The following is a 13170-nucleotide window of genomic DNA, read 5'->3' as shown; positions in this document are numbered from 1 at the left end:
GACTAAAGGTGTTACATTTGAATGCATGCAGTATACGCAATAAGTCAGGTGAACTTGTAGCGCAGTTAGAGGTCAGCGGGTATGATGCTGTGGACAGTGCTGAGTCATGGCTGAAAGAAGATCATTGTTGAGAGTTTAACATCCAAATACAGACATTGTATTAAAAGGATAGCTAGGTAAGAGAAGGGGTAAGGTGTTGGTAAGAATGAAATCATATCCTTATAAAGTTGACACATAGGATTGGAAGATGTAGAATTCCTGTGGGTAGAGTTAAGAAACTGCAAGGGTAAAAAGACCTTAATGGGAGTTGTATAGAGACCTCCAAACAGTAGCCAGGATCTGGGATACAGGTTAAAACGGGAGATGGAAAAGGCACATAATAAGGGCAAAGTTATGATAATCTAGGGGGATTTCAGTATGCAGGTAGATTGGGAAAATCAGGTTGGTGCTGGATCCTGAGAATGGGAATTGGTGAAATGCCTATGAAATGGCTTTTTAAAGCAGTTTGTGATTGACCCTACCAGGGGAACAACAATTCTGGATTGCGTGTTAAGTAATGACCCAAATTTGATTCGGGAGCTGAAGGTAAAGGAACCCTTAGTTGATCATATTATGACGAATCCACCCTGCAATTTGAAAAGGGGAAGCTGTGGAATAAAGAGAATTGCAGGACCATGATGAAGGAGCAGGCCAAAATTGATTGGAGGGAGACACTAGCAGGGATGACAGCAGAGCAGCAATGGCTGGGTTTTCAGGGAATATTTCGGAAGGTGCAGGATAGATACATCCCAAAGATGATGAAGTACTCTAAAGGGAGGATGAGGGAACCTTGGCTGGCAGGAAAAGTAAAAGCCAGTGTAAAAGCAAAAATGAGGACACATAATATAGCAAAAATTAGTGGGAAGGTAGAGGATTGGGATGCTTTTAAAAATCAAGAGAAGGCAAACAGCCATGAGAGAAAAGAAGATGAAAGAGGAAGGTAAGCTAACTCAGCGGTTTTCAAACTTTGCCTGACCATGGCCCACTTATGACTTCCATTTACCTCCGTGGCTCCCACCCTCCATCGTCTCTTGTTAGTTGCTAAAGATTTTGTTTTGGTTAGCTGTCCTCATTATTCTAATATGCAGCCAATATTTATGTTTCAGCAGGTTATTATGTTAAATATAATGTTACAATTGTATATGAAGACTAAAACTATTTCAAAGCTTTGAATAGGATACTTCATTTGTATTATATATACTATTTTTCCAACCAGCAAATAAAACGCTTAATATTGTTACATCGGGTATATAGTGAGATCCTTGCGACTGATGCAAACTAGCGAGTCTATGAATATCTAGTTGCAACTTGGTTAAAGATAATCAAAGGTCACCGCTTTTCACAACATCAAGACAGTTACAAGCTTTTGCTATCAAGTGAAGAGCTTGACTAAAACCACACTCAATTAGATAACAGGTGGAAAATACAATTTTAAATAAATTTGCTTTCTCTCAGAGCTGTGGAAATTTATTTTGAACATCACTAGTTATCCAGAAATTTTCCTTGCTGCATTTGAATTTTGCTTGATCTGTTAAGTCACTCACTCTGCAGTTCAATACAGTGTAAGACATTCTTGCAATGTGGTGCATTCACCCCAAATTGGTCCACCACTCAATCTGGAATGTGCATCTCTAGCAGATCTCTGAACTGTAATTCCATATTGATGTGCAGTTGTTTCAAATGATCAAGATATACAATCAGAATATTTGTGATATTCCTCACAAAGCTGCTGAAAAAAGACCATCTTGAAGTGCATTTGATTTGTTGAAGCTGACAGACATTGTTACAGCAGCAAGGGCGTCGTGCAAGTCCTCTGAATTTTTTTTTTGCAACCAAATATCGATGGTGGTTGATACTGTGTATGGTGAAAAACATCAGGCACAGCATTTTTTAAAATGAGCAATGAATTCGCTATCTTCCTACTTTCAATGCAGCACCATTAGTTGCAGAAGCCATTATATTTTCCAGTGGAATATTGTTTTCCAAGAAATAACTCTTGACTTCTTCAAAAATAGTTTCACCTTTGGTATCTGTCTTAAGCTTTCAGGCAAAAAAGCATTTCCTCTACTAGCCTGATCATCATTCAAAAATCTAACATGTGTCATCAGAAGAGCTTCATTATCACGTAATGTGTTTTCATCGATTTACAGGGCAAACTTCTTAACTTGCAGTTGTGCAGCTAGTTGTTTTTCCACATCATCTGACATATCATCAATACGCCTTGATACTGATGAGTTGCTCAAGGGGATAGCTTGAATAGTTTCATATGTGCTCTGATTCATAACAGTAGAAATTAACAACAGAAACTGCAGGCTGAATCAATGATTCACCTTTATTATGTGGCTTGCCAGCTTTTCCAATTAAGTTTGAAATCTCATAGGATACAAGTAAACCTTTGTCTATCTTAGCTGCTTTTTCACTAAACATCTGCTTTACTGTCGACCTTGATTGAAAATTATCACGTAGTAATAATCCAGTAACCCACAATTTGGAGTAATTCAGTGTCTTGTCTTTCTTGTCCTTATGCACTGTCTCAAGTGCTTCCTCAGTTTATGTGGCTGCATGCTTCCATTTGAAAGTGGAGTCATACAAATTAGACACAGTGGCAACCTTTTTATCCTGTGGGTAAGGAATAAAGCCATGGGCAAGATACTCAATTGCTGACATTTTTTCTTTGCCATGGATAATCTGATATTCAAAAAAATTAACATATATATACCTGTGTATATACGTACATATATACACAGTAATAATGCAATTCTGTGAGAAGGCTCTATAGCAAATTAGTAAATGTCAAAGAATTATGTTAAGTATAATCTCACATGAAAAAGTATCAGTATTGAATATACACGTAAAATATAACTAGCTTTTTGGGCAATATTTTTTGGCAAATTTTTAAAATATTACAATATATGCAAATTCTATGTAGCAATAAAGAGCATGTACTCACCAATAAAAGCAAATTGAACCCATTCAAAATATAAGTATCAGGAATTTAATGGAAGTTGTAGTCATAGACTTTAGGCATTCTTGCCTCTCTGCAGTTGAGCCATTTCTGACAGATGGCCCCACTGCTGTAACTGCTGCCTTCATGTCACTTTTTATAAATATTATAACAAGCAATGGTCAGTGGAAGGCAAACAGAATCAGCCTCCTGTTGTATACTAACTAACTAGCCTTGCTGCAGACAACCCTGCCCAACCTGCAGTTTGTGATTTGGGGGTAGAGTTGGAGCATGGCTCAGTGAGCCACCCTGCAGGGTATGAACAGTGATTTATGTGTGGTCAAGCAGGAGCAGAGATGAAGAGTGGCATGCCAGATTCCATACACACATATACACACACCTGTTTTGCTGCTTCATTTGCATCATCTAGCATATTTTCCAATTTATTTAATTCAGGGTTCCGTTCAGAAAATCCTGTGGCCCCCAGTTTCTTCACAGACAAGAGAAAATGTGCAGATGCTGGAAATTCAAGCAGTCCTGCCGAAGGGTCTCGGCCTGAAAAGTCGACTGTACTTTTTTCCATAGATGCTGCCTGGCCTGCTGAGTTCCTCCAGCATTTTGTGTGTGTTGCCCTCAGTTTCTTGTTTTCTTTTTTACTTGTGGCCCCCTATGAAATACGGCCCTTGTTAAGAACCACTGACCTAGCCAATAATAGTCAAAGTCATACTTTATTGATCCCCGGGGAAATTGATTTTCATTACATTTGCACCATAAATAATTAAATAGTAATAAAACCATAAATAATTAAATAGTAATATGTAAATTATGCCAGGAAATAAGTCCAGGAGCAGCCTATTGGCTCGGTGTCTGACCCTCCAAGGGAGGAGTTGTAAAGTTTGATGGCCACAGGATGACTTCCTATGACGTTCTGTGTTGCATCTTGGTGGAATGAGTCTCTGGGTGAATGTACTCCTGTGCCCAACCAGTACATTATGTAGTGGATGGGAGACATTGTCCAAGATGGCATGCAACTTCCTTTCAGACACCACCGTCAATATAAAAGAGGATAAAAAAAGCTTTTTAATATAAAGAGTGAAAAGGAGACCAAAGCAGATATTGGAGCATTGGAAAATGATGCTGGAGAGGTAGTAGTGCAGGACAAAGAAATGGTGGATGAACTTAATAATTATTTTGTATCAGTCTTCAACGTGGAAGATACCAGTTGAATGCCAGAAATGCGAGAGAGTCAGGGGCAGAAGTGAGTGCCGTTGCTGTTACTAAGGAGAAGGTGCTTGAGAAGTTGAAAAGTCTGAAGGTACTGTAGATAAATCACCTGGACCAGATGGACTACACCCCATGGTTCTAAAAGATGTAACTGAAGTGATTGTGGAGGCATCAGTAATGATCTTTCAAGAATCACTGGATTCTGGAGTGGTTCTGGAGGACTGGAAAATTACAAATATCTCTCCAATCCTTAAGAAGGGAGGGAGGCAGAAGAAACAAAATTATAGGCCAGTTAACCTGACTTCAGTGGTTGGACGTCTATAAAGGATGAGGTTTTGGGATACTTGGAGGTACATCATAAAATAGGCCAAAGTCAGCCATGGTTTCCATATGACATAAGAGCAGAATTAGGCCATTTGGCACATCGAATCTGCTCTGCCATTTCATTATGGATGATCCAGTTTTCCCTCTCAGCCTCAGACTCCTGTCTTCTCCCTGTATCCCTTCTTGCCCTGACAAATCAAGAATCTATCAACCTTTGTCTTTAGTGTACGTAAAGACTTGGCCTCCGTAGCTACCTGAGAGTAACAAATTCCTCAGATTCACCACTCTCTGGCTAGAAATTCCTCCTCATCTCCATTCTAAAAGGACGTCCCGCTATTCAGAGGCTGTGTCCTTCGGTCCTAGACTCTCCCATTGTAGGAAGCATCCTCTCCACATCCACTCTGCCGAGGTCTTTCAACATTCAATAGGTTTCCATTAGGGCACTCCTCATTGTTCTGAATATAGGCCCAGAACCATAGAACACTACAGCACAGAAAACAGGCCATTTGGCCCTTCTAGTCTGTACTGAAACATTATTCTGCTAGTCCCATTGACCTGCATCCAGTCCATAACCCTCCAGACCTCTCCCATCCATGTACCTATCCAACTTATTCTTAAAACTTAAGAGTGAGCCGGCATTTACCATGTCAGATGGCAGTTCATTCCACACTCCCACCACTCTCTGAGTGAAGAAGTTCCCCCTGAACCTTTCCCCTTTCACCCTAAAGCCATGTCCTCTCGTATTTCTCTCTCGTAATCTAAGTGGAAAGAGCCTATTCACATTTACTCTGTCTGTACCCCTCATAATTTTGTAAACCTCTATCAAATCTCCCCTCATCCTTCTACCCGCCAAGGAATAAAGTCCTAACCTGTTCAATCTGTCCCTGTAACTCAACTCCTGAAGACCCAGCAACATCCTAGTAAACCTTCTCTGCACTCTTTCAATCTTACTGATATCATTCCTATAGTTAGGTAACCAGAACAGTACACAGTACTCCAGATTTGGCCTCACCAATGTGTTACACAACCTCCGCATAACATCCCAACTCCTATACTCAGTACTTTGATTTATGAATGCCAGGATGCCAAAAGCCTTCGTTACAACCCTGTCTAACTGTGGCACCACTTTCAGGGAATTATGCACCTGAACTCCCAGATCTCTTCGTTCCTGCGCACTCCTCGGTGCCCTACCATTTACTGTGTATGTCCTACCTTGATTTGTCCTTCCAAAATGCAACACCTCACACTTGTCTGCATTAAATTCCATCTGCCATTTTCTGGCCCATTTTTCCAGTTGGTCCAGATCCCTCTGCAAGCTTTGAAAGCCTTCCTCGCTGTCCACCACTCCTCCAATCTTAGTGTCATCAGCAAACTTGCTGATCCAATTTACCACATTATCATCTAGATCATTGGTATAGACAACAAACAACAATGGTCCCAGCACAGATCCCTGAGGCACACCACTAATCACAGGCCTCCAGTCTGAGAAGCAATCATCCACTACCACTCTCTGTCTTCTCCCACACAGCCAGTTTCGAATCCAGTTTACAACCTCTCCATGGATACCTAGTGTCTGAACCTTCGGAACTAACCTCCCATGTGGGACCTTGTCAAAGGCCTTACTAAAGTCCATGTAGACAACATCCACAGCCTTTCCTTCACAGTATCTTCATATGTCAAACTATTCAATTCTGGAATCATTTTCGTGAACCTCCTTTGAACCCTCTCCAATGTCAGCACATATTTTCTTAGATAGGGGGCACAAAACTGCTCACAATACTCCAAGTGAGGCCTCATCAGTGTTTAATAAAGTCTCAATATTACATCCTTGCTTTTATATTCTAGTCTTGAAATGAATGCTAATATCGCATTTGCCGCCTTCACCACGGACTCAAACTGCAAATTAACCTTTGGGGAACCCTACAAGAACTCCCAAGTCCTTTTGTGCCTCAGATTTTTGAATTTTCTCTCCATTTAGAAAATAGTCTACTCATTTATTTCTTCTACCAAAGTGCATGACCATACACTTCCTGACACTGTATTCCATCTGCCACTTCTTTGACCATTCTCCTAATCTAAGTCCTTCTGCAGCCTCCCTGCTTCCTCAGCACTATCTACCCCTCCACCTACCTTCATATTATTTGCAAACTTTACAACAACCCATTATCCAAGTCATTGACATGTAACGTAAAAAGAAGCAGTCACAACTCAAACCCTAGTGAAACACCACTAGGCACTGGCTCCCTTTATTCCCACTCTTTGCCTCCTGCCAATCAGCCACTACTGTATCCATGCTAGTAGCTTTCCTGTAATACCATGGGCTCTTAACTTGTTAAACAGCCTCATGTGTGTCACCTCGCCAAAGGCCTTCTAAAAATCCAAGTACACAACATCTACCAATTCTCCTGTGTCTATCCTGATTGTTATTTCTTCAAAGAATTCCAATAGATTTGTCAAGCAAGATTTTCCTCTGAGGAAACCATGCTGACTCTGGCCTATTTTACCATGTGCTTCCAAATACCCTGAAGTCACATCCTTAACAATCAACTCCAACACCTTCTCAACCACTGACGTCAGACTAGGTGGCCTATTTTTTTTTTTCTGCCTCTCTCCCTTCTCGAAGAGTGGAGTGACATTTGCAATTTTCCAGTCTTCCAGAACCATTCCAGAATCTAGTGATTCTCCACAATCACTTCAGCCACCTCTTTCAGAACCCTGGGGTGTACACTATCTGGTCCAGGTGACTTAGTCAGTTCATCCACAATTTCCTTGTCCCCCTTACTACCTCTCCAGCATTGTTTTTCAGCATTCTGATATTCACTCTCACCACTCTTTTACACTTTATGCATCTGAAGAAACTTTTGGTATCATCTTTAATATTATTGCCTGGCTTACTTTCGTATTCTATCTTTTCCTTCTTGGTTTTTTTTTTAGTTGTCTTCTGTTTGTTTTTAAAAACTTCCCAATCCTCTCTAGCACTAATTTTTTGCTCTATTATATGCTTTCTCTTTGGCTTTTATATTGGCCTTGACTTCTCTTGTTAGGCACAGTTGTGTCATTTTGCTTTTAGAGTAATTCCTCTTTGGGATGTATATATCCTGTGCCTTCTGAATTGCTTCCAGAAATTCCAGCCATCGCTGCTCTGCCATCATCCCTGCCAGTGTTCTTTTCCAATCAATTTTGGCCAGGTCCTCTTGCATGCCTCTGTAATCCCCTTTACTCCACTGTAGTACTGATATATCTGACTTTAGCCTCTCTTCAAATTTCAGGGTGAACTGTATCATATTATGATCACTTCCCCCTTAGGATTCTTTTACTTTAAGCTCACTAATCAATTCTGATTCATTGCACAACACCAGTCCAGAATAGCTGGTGCCCTAGTGGGTTCAACCATGAGCTGCTCTATAAAGCCACCTCATAGGCATTCTAGAAATGCCCTGTTTTGGGATCCAGCACCAACCTGATTTTCCCAATCTACCTGTGTATTGAAATCCCCCATGACTATTGTAACATTGCCCTTTTGGCATGCATTTTCTATCTCCCATTGTAATTTTTAGACCACGTCCCTACTACTGTTTGTGAGTCTGTAACTCCCATCAAGGTCTTTTTACCCTTGCAGTTCCTTAGCTCTACCCACAACAATGCAACACTTTCCAACCCTACATCACTTCTTTCTAATAATTGGATTTCATTTTTTACCAAAAGAGCCATGTCACCCCTTTTCCTACCTGCCTGTTCTTTTGATACAATGTGTATCATTGGATGTTAAGCTCCCATCTATAATCTTCTTTCAGCGATGATTCAGTGATGCCTACAACATTATGTATGCCAACCTATATCTGTGCTACAAGTTCATCTACTTTATTCCGTATACAGTACTGTGTGCATTCAAATATTACACCTTCAGTTCTGTGTTAAACTTTTTTTGATTTTTGTCTGGCTTTTACATTGCTTCTCATCCTGTTGACTGCAGTTTTACCCTATTGTCAGCCTCTCCTTGATCGGAGTGTCACTACACGTTGCCCCTGTTTGTAAACAAACTACTTCGTCCTCAGCACATTCACTCTGGTTCCTATCTCCCTGCCAAATTAGTTTAAACACTCCCAACAACTCTAACAAACCTGTCTGCAAGTATATTGGTCCCCCTTGGGTTCAAGTGTAACCTGTCCCTTGCCTGACAAATCTGTTGAAATTCTTTGAGGAAAGTAACACGCAGGATAGACCAAGATGAGTCAGTGGATGTTCAGAAGGCCTTTGACAAGGTGCTGCACATGAGCCTGCTTAACAAGGTAAGAGCCCATGGTATTACAGGAAAGATGCTAGCATGGATAGAAGATTGGCTGACTGGCAGGAGGCGAAGAGTGAGAATAAAGGGGGTCTTTCCTGGTTGCCTACAGATAATTGGTGGCTTTCCACAGGGGTCAGTGTTGGGACTGCTTTTTATGTTACATGTCAATGATTCAGATAAAGGAATTGATGGCTTTGTGGCCAAGTCTGCAGACGATACAAAGATGGGTGGAGAAGCAGGTAGTGTTGAAGAAGCAAGTTGTCTGCAGAGGGCTTAGGCAGATTGGGAGAATGGGTAAGGAAGTGCATGATCGTGCACTTTGGATGAAGGAATAAAGGTGTGAACTATTTTCTAAATGGAGAGAAAATTCAAAAATCAGAGGTGCAAAGGGACTTACGTTCTCGTGCAGAATTTCCTAAAGGCTAACTTGCAGGTGAGTCGGTGATAAGGTAAGCAAATGGAATGTTAGCATTCATTTCAAGAGGATTGGAATACAAAAACAAGAATGTAAAGCTGAGCCTTTAAGGCACTGGTGAGGCTTCACTTGGAGTATTGTGAACAATCTTGGGCTGGCATTGGAGAGAGTCCAGAGGAGGTTCATGAGAATGATCCCATGAAGAAAAGGATTCACGTATGAGGACCAGTTGATGGCTCTGGGCCTGTACTCGTTGGAGTTCAGGAGAATGACAGGGATCTCTTTGAAACCTATCGAATATTGAGAGGCCTGGATAGAGTGTATGTGGAGAGGTGTTTCCTATAGTGGGGGGGAGCCTAGGACCAGCAGGCACAGCCTCCAAATAGAGTGATATCCACTTAGAACAGAGATGAGGAAAAATCTCTTTAGCCAGAGGGGGGTGAATCTGTGAAAATCATTACCACAGACAGGTGTGCAGGGCAAGCCTTTGGGTATATTTAAGGTGGAGGTTAATGGGTTCTTGATTAATCAGGTCCTTAAATATTATGGGGAGAAGACACGAGAAGGGGATTGAGAGGTATAATAAATCAGCCATGAATGGTGGATTAGACTTGTTGGACTGAACGGCCTAATTCTGCTCCTATGTCTTCTGATTTTATTTCAGCTTGAATTCTCCTAAATGCATGCAGAGCAGCCTGAGTGTTATTGTTTCCACCAGCTTTGTTGCTGGTGTTAAAATTAGTAGGAGTTCAATGTAGTCCTTGAAGATTTTATTTCATTGCAGCCAGGTTCCAAGGGGTTGGTTTTGCCATAGCTGCAGCTGTAAATAGAGATCATTCTTGTTTAGATTCCTGTTGACAACTGTTATGTATGAATGGATCAAGAAAGACAACGGAGTAGTAGGATTAAATGTTCTTACTGAGTCATGTTAGTTGAGCAATTTACAGTGCAAGAGTGATGACCCGGGACCTCTGAGATGAATAAATGTACACTTCAAAGCCATGCAATCAATCAGCCGCGAGCATACTTACCACATTCTTGCAATTGATCTGATACAATTCACCTATTAACCTCCACTTTAAATATACCCAATGTCTTGGCCTCCACAATAGTCTGTAGCAGTGAATTCCACACATTCATCACTAAAGAGATTTGACCTGATCTTTGTTCTGCAGAGATGTCCTTCTATTCTGAGGCTGTGCCCTTGGGTCCCCGACTCTCCCACTGTTGAAAACATCCTCTTCATCTCTCCTCTATCTAGGCTATTCAATATTTGGCAGGTTTCAATGAGATTCCCTCTTATTCTTCTATACTCAAGCGAGTACAAGCCTAGAGCCTTATACGTTAACAATTTCATTCCTGGAATTATTCTTGTAAACCTCCTTACGACCGTCTCTAGTACCAGCACATCCTTCCTTAGATATGAGGACCAAAATTTCTCACAAATGGTCCTCTGAATGAACCTTCCAGTTATGAAGAGAAAATTTCCCTTGCCATTTCAAAGTACTTCACAGTCATTAAAGTAACTTCAGAGTATATTAGTAGAACTAATTTATTCAGAATAACTTATCACCCTAATAATATATTTTGTTACAAATAATGAAATGCATTGACTTCAACTTGCTATAAATAATGTCAAAGGATCCTCGCTAGTGTTGAATAAAATCTTGTAGAAGCCTCTTAATCAAGAATTTCTGCACTCTGTTTATATTTCATAAATTATTCCAGTCTTTTAGAACTCATAGTTATTGGTAAACATAGATTAATAAAATACATCGACGAGTCTGTGTAGACTGTACTTGCTATTGGCTTGAATATGGCTATTTTGTTATCTGTTGAAATGGCCGTGGGTAAAATGTATTTGAAGGAGTCTCAATCTGATTGTTAGGAACGAATAAAGGCATAAAATTGTCCATAATTTGGCAATAAATTGAATATTAAGAAAGATCTTATCAACTGAGGATGTAGATATATTGAAGGTATTCTTGAGGTTGGAATCAGAGCATACATTGTTCATACAATAGGAAAGAAACTCAAATTTTAATTAACTCCAAGCCACGTCCTAAATGGGTAATACTGTATGGTGGTACTGGCAAGAAAAGTTTTTTTTATTACTCGCTACAGAGATGCTTTGTGTTTTTATGAGTGGATTTCACTTAAAAATGATGTCTGACTAGTTTAGAATGGTTAACAAATGTTCTTTTTTTAAACAGATTGGGCGTTTAGTAATTGGACAAAATGGAATTCTCTCAACTCCAGCTGTATCTTGCATAATCAGAAAAATCAAAGCAATTGGAGGAATTATTCTGACAGCAAGCCACAACCCTGGTGGACCTGATGGAGATTTTGGAATCAAATTCAATATTTCCAATGGAGGTTAGTAATACAAGCAAAATTGGCTGTTGATTAACTAACGAGTTTAAAATCTGTGCTTTGATAATTCATTTTTATATTGTTTGGATAGTTTGAATGACAATAATTGCTTCATTTAGTTTCATCTGAGAACAGACATCATTTAGGCCCAACTCATTTTCAGCTGCTTTAAAAAAGATCATTATGATGCAACTTTCTTTTACAGCATTTGCCAAATTGAGATTTTGTGACCCATCTCATGTGTAGATATTTGGAGTATGGGTGAAATAGAGTATGATACAGAAGGGATGCCAGAAGAATGTATTTAACAGAAAGCTGGTGGAAATATTTGTTTGACATTATTTTATGATTTCTGAGAAGCGTAGCTGTTTTATCTTTATTTACATCTGCCTTATTTGTTATTTTTCATTCCCAGAAAGAATAGAATGGTCTATCTTGAAAATTTACCTCCATAATGGGCTTCCTTTTACTGACCGTGTTTAGGTATTTTTCTCAATCTTGAATGCTGATACCATTTTAGCTAGTGAGATCCTTAGGTGGCAACTCGGATAAAATGGGAATCCTCCTCAGCTCAATAGCGCCATCTTGATGTAGTATTTGAATAGGTCATATTTGATGTTTGCTTGTAGTTCAAGCAGAAAACACCTGTTTTTGAAATAGATGTTTTTCATTATCTTCACTTCTCATCCCAGTCATAATTGTTCTACTTATCCCTCTAATAGCACCGAAGGTGGCTATTATATCTATCCCTTCCTCTTCACTCTTTGAAAGAACTATCTTATTATTTCCACTCACCTGCTTTTAATTTAGAATGATACTCAGACAAACACTGGGTATTGATGCATGTATTTAGGCTGCCAAGTTTGTATTAATGTTTTTCATTTACTCTGCAGTTTGGAGCAAAACAGATTGTGCTTTTCATAAATATAGCCTTTCTCTGCACTTTCCATTCCTTTGCTATCTTTAGACGTTTGAGAAGAACTAAAAATCACAAATGTAGAGCATGTTTCAGGTGGCGTGCCTTTTGGAAATATCCTGAGGTATTACATCTCAATTCTGAGTTGATTATAATTGCTACCTAGTCACAAAAGGAGTGCCTTTGTGGTATTTATTATGTTTTATTTGTTTTTAAGTTTCTGTTACTACTTGAGATTTGGTTTTGTTATCTTATTCGTATCGTTACCAATTTCTGTCTAAAGATTATGCTACTATTAATTTTGCCAACAGGTTTGTTAATATTAAACTCTGTATACTATGTATATTAGTTTTAGTATTATTGGCACAAATAATTACTGAAATTGTAGTTGCGAAAGTGATTTCTTGGCAGATCTTATTTGTTTAAGTTGCATGTTATAACTCTCTAGTGTAGAGAGTCAATGGAGAGGTGGTTGTTTTTTTTTGTGATTGACTAGGCAGAGTTAACAATTCTGCAGAATTTCTGAGGCAGATCTCTTGCCAAACCAAGCGGTCACACATCTGCAATAATTGGTGAGGGTCATCAGGGTCATGCTGAATTTCCTTGGCCTTATATAGAAATAGAGACACTGGTGTGCTTTCTTGTTC

At 39.6% G+C, this 13170-nt stretch overlaps 1 protein-coding gene across 2 annotated transcripts in view; it reads left to right on the top strand.

The window, feature by feature from the left end:
* pgm1 (phosphoglucomutase 1) overlaps positions 1-13170 on the top strand; it is a 90061-nt gene that overhangs the window by 46530 nt on the left and 30361 nt on the right. For both annotated transcript variants that reach the window (XM_072273904.1, XM_072273905.1), the window contains exon 2: positions 11448-11610. In XM_072273904.1, the coding sequence (XP_072130005.1) occupies positions 11448-11610 (163 nt within the window). The remainder of the gene's footprint in view (positions 1-11447; positions 11611-13170) is intronic.

Source organism: Mobula birostris, chromosome 12 (genome assembly GCF_030028105.1).
Source record: "Mobula birostris isolate sMobBir1 chromosome 12, sMobBir1.hap1, whole genome shotgun sequence".
NCBI classification, from domain to species: Eukaryota; Metazoa; Chordata; class Chondrichthyes; order Myliobatiformes; family Myliobatidae; genus Mobula; species Mobula birostris.
The sequence above is the reverse complement of the archived record's forward strand: the minus strand, read 5'-3'. Positions and strand labels throughout refer to the sequence as shown.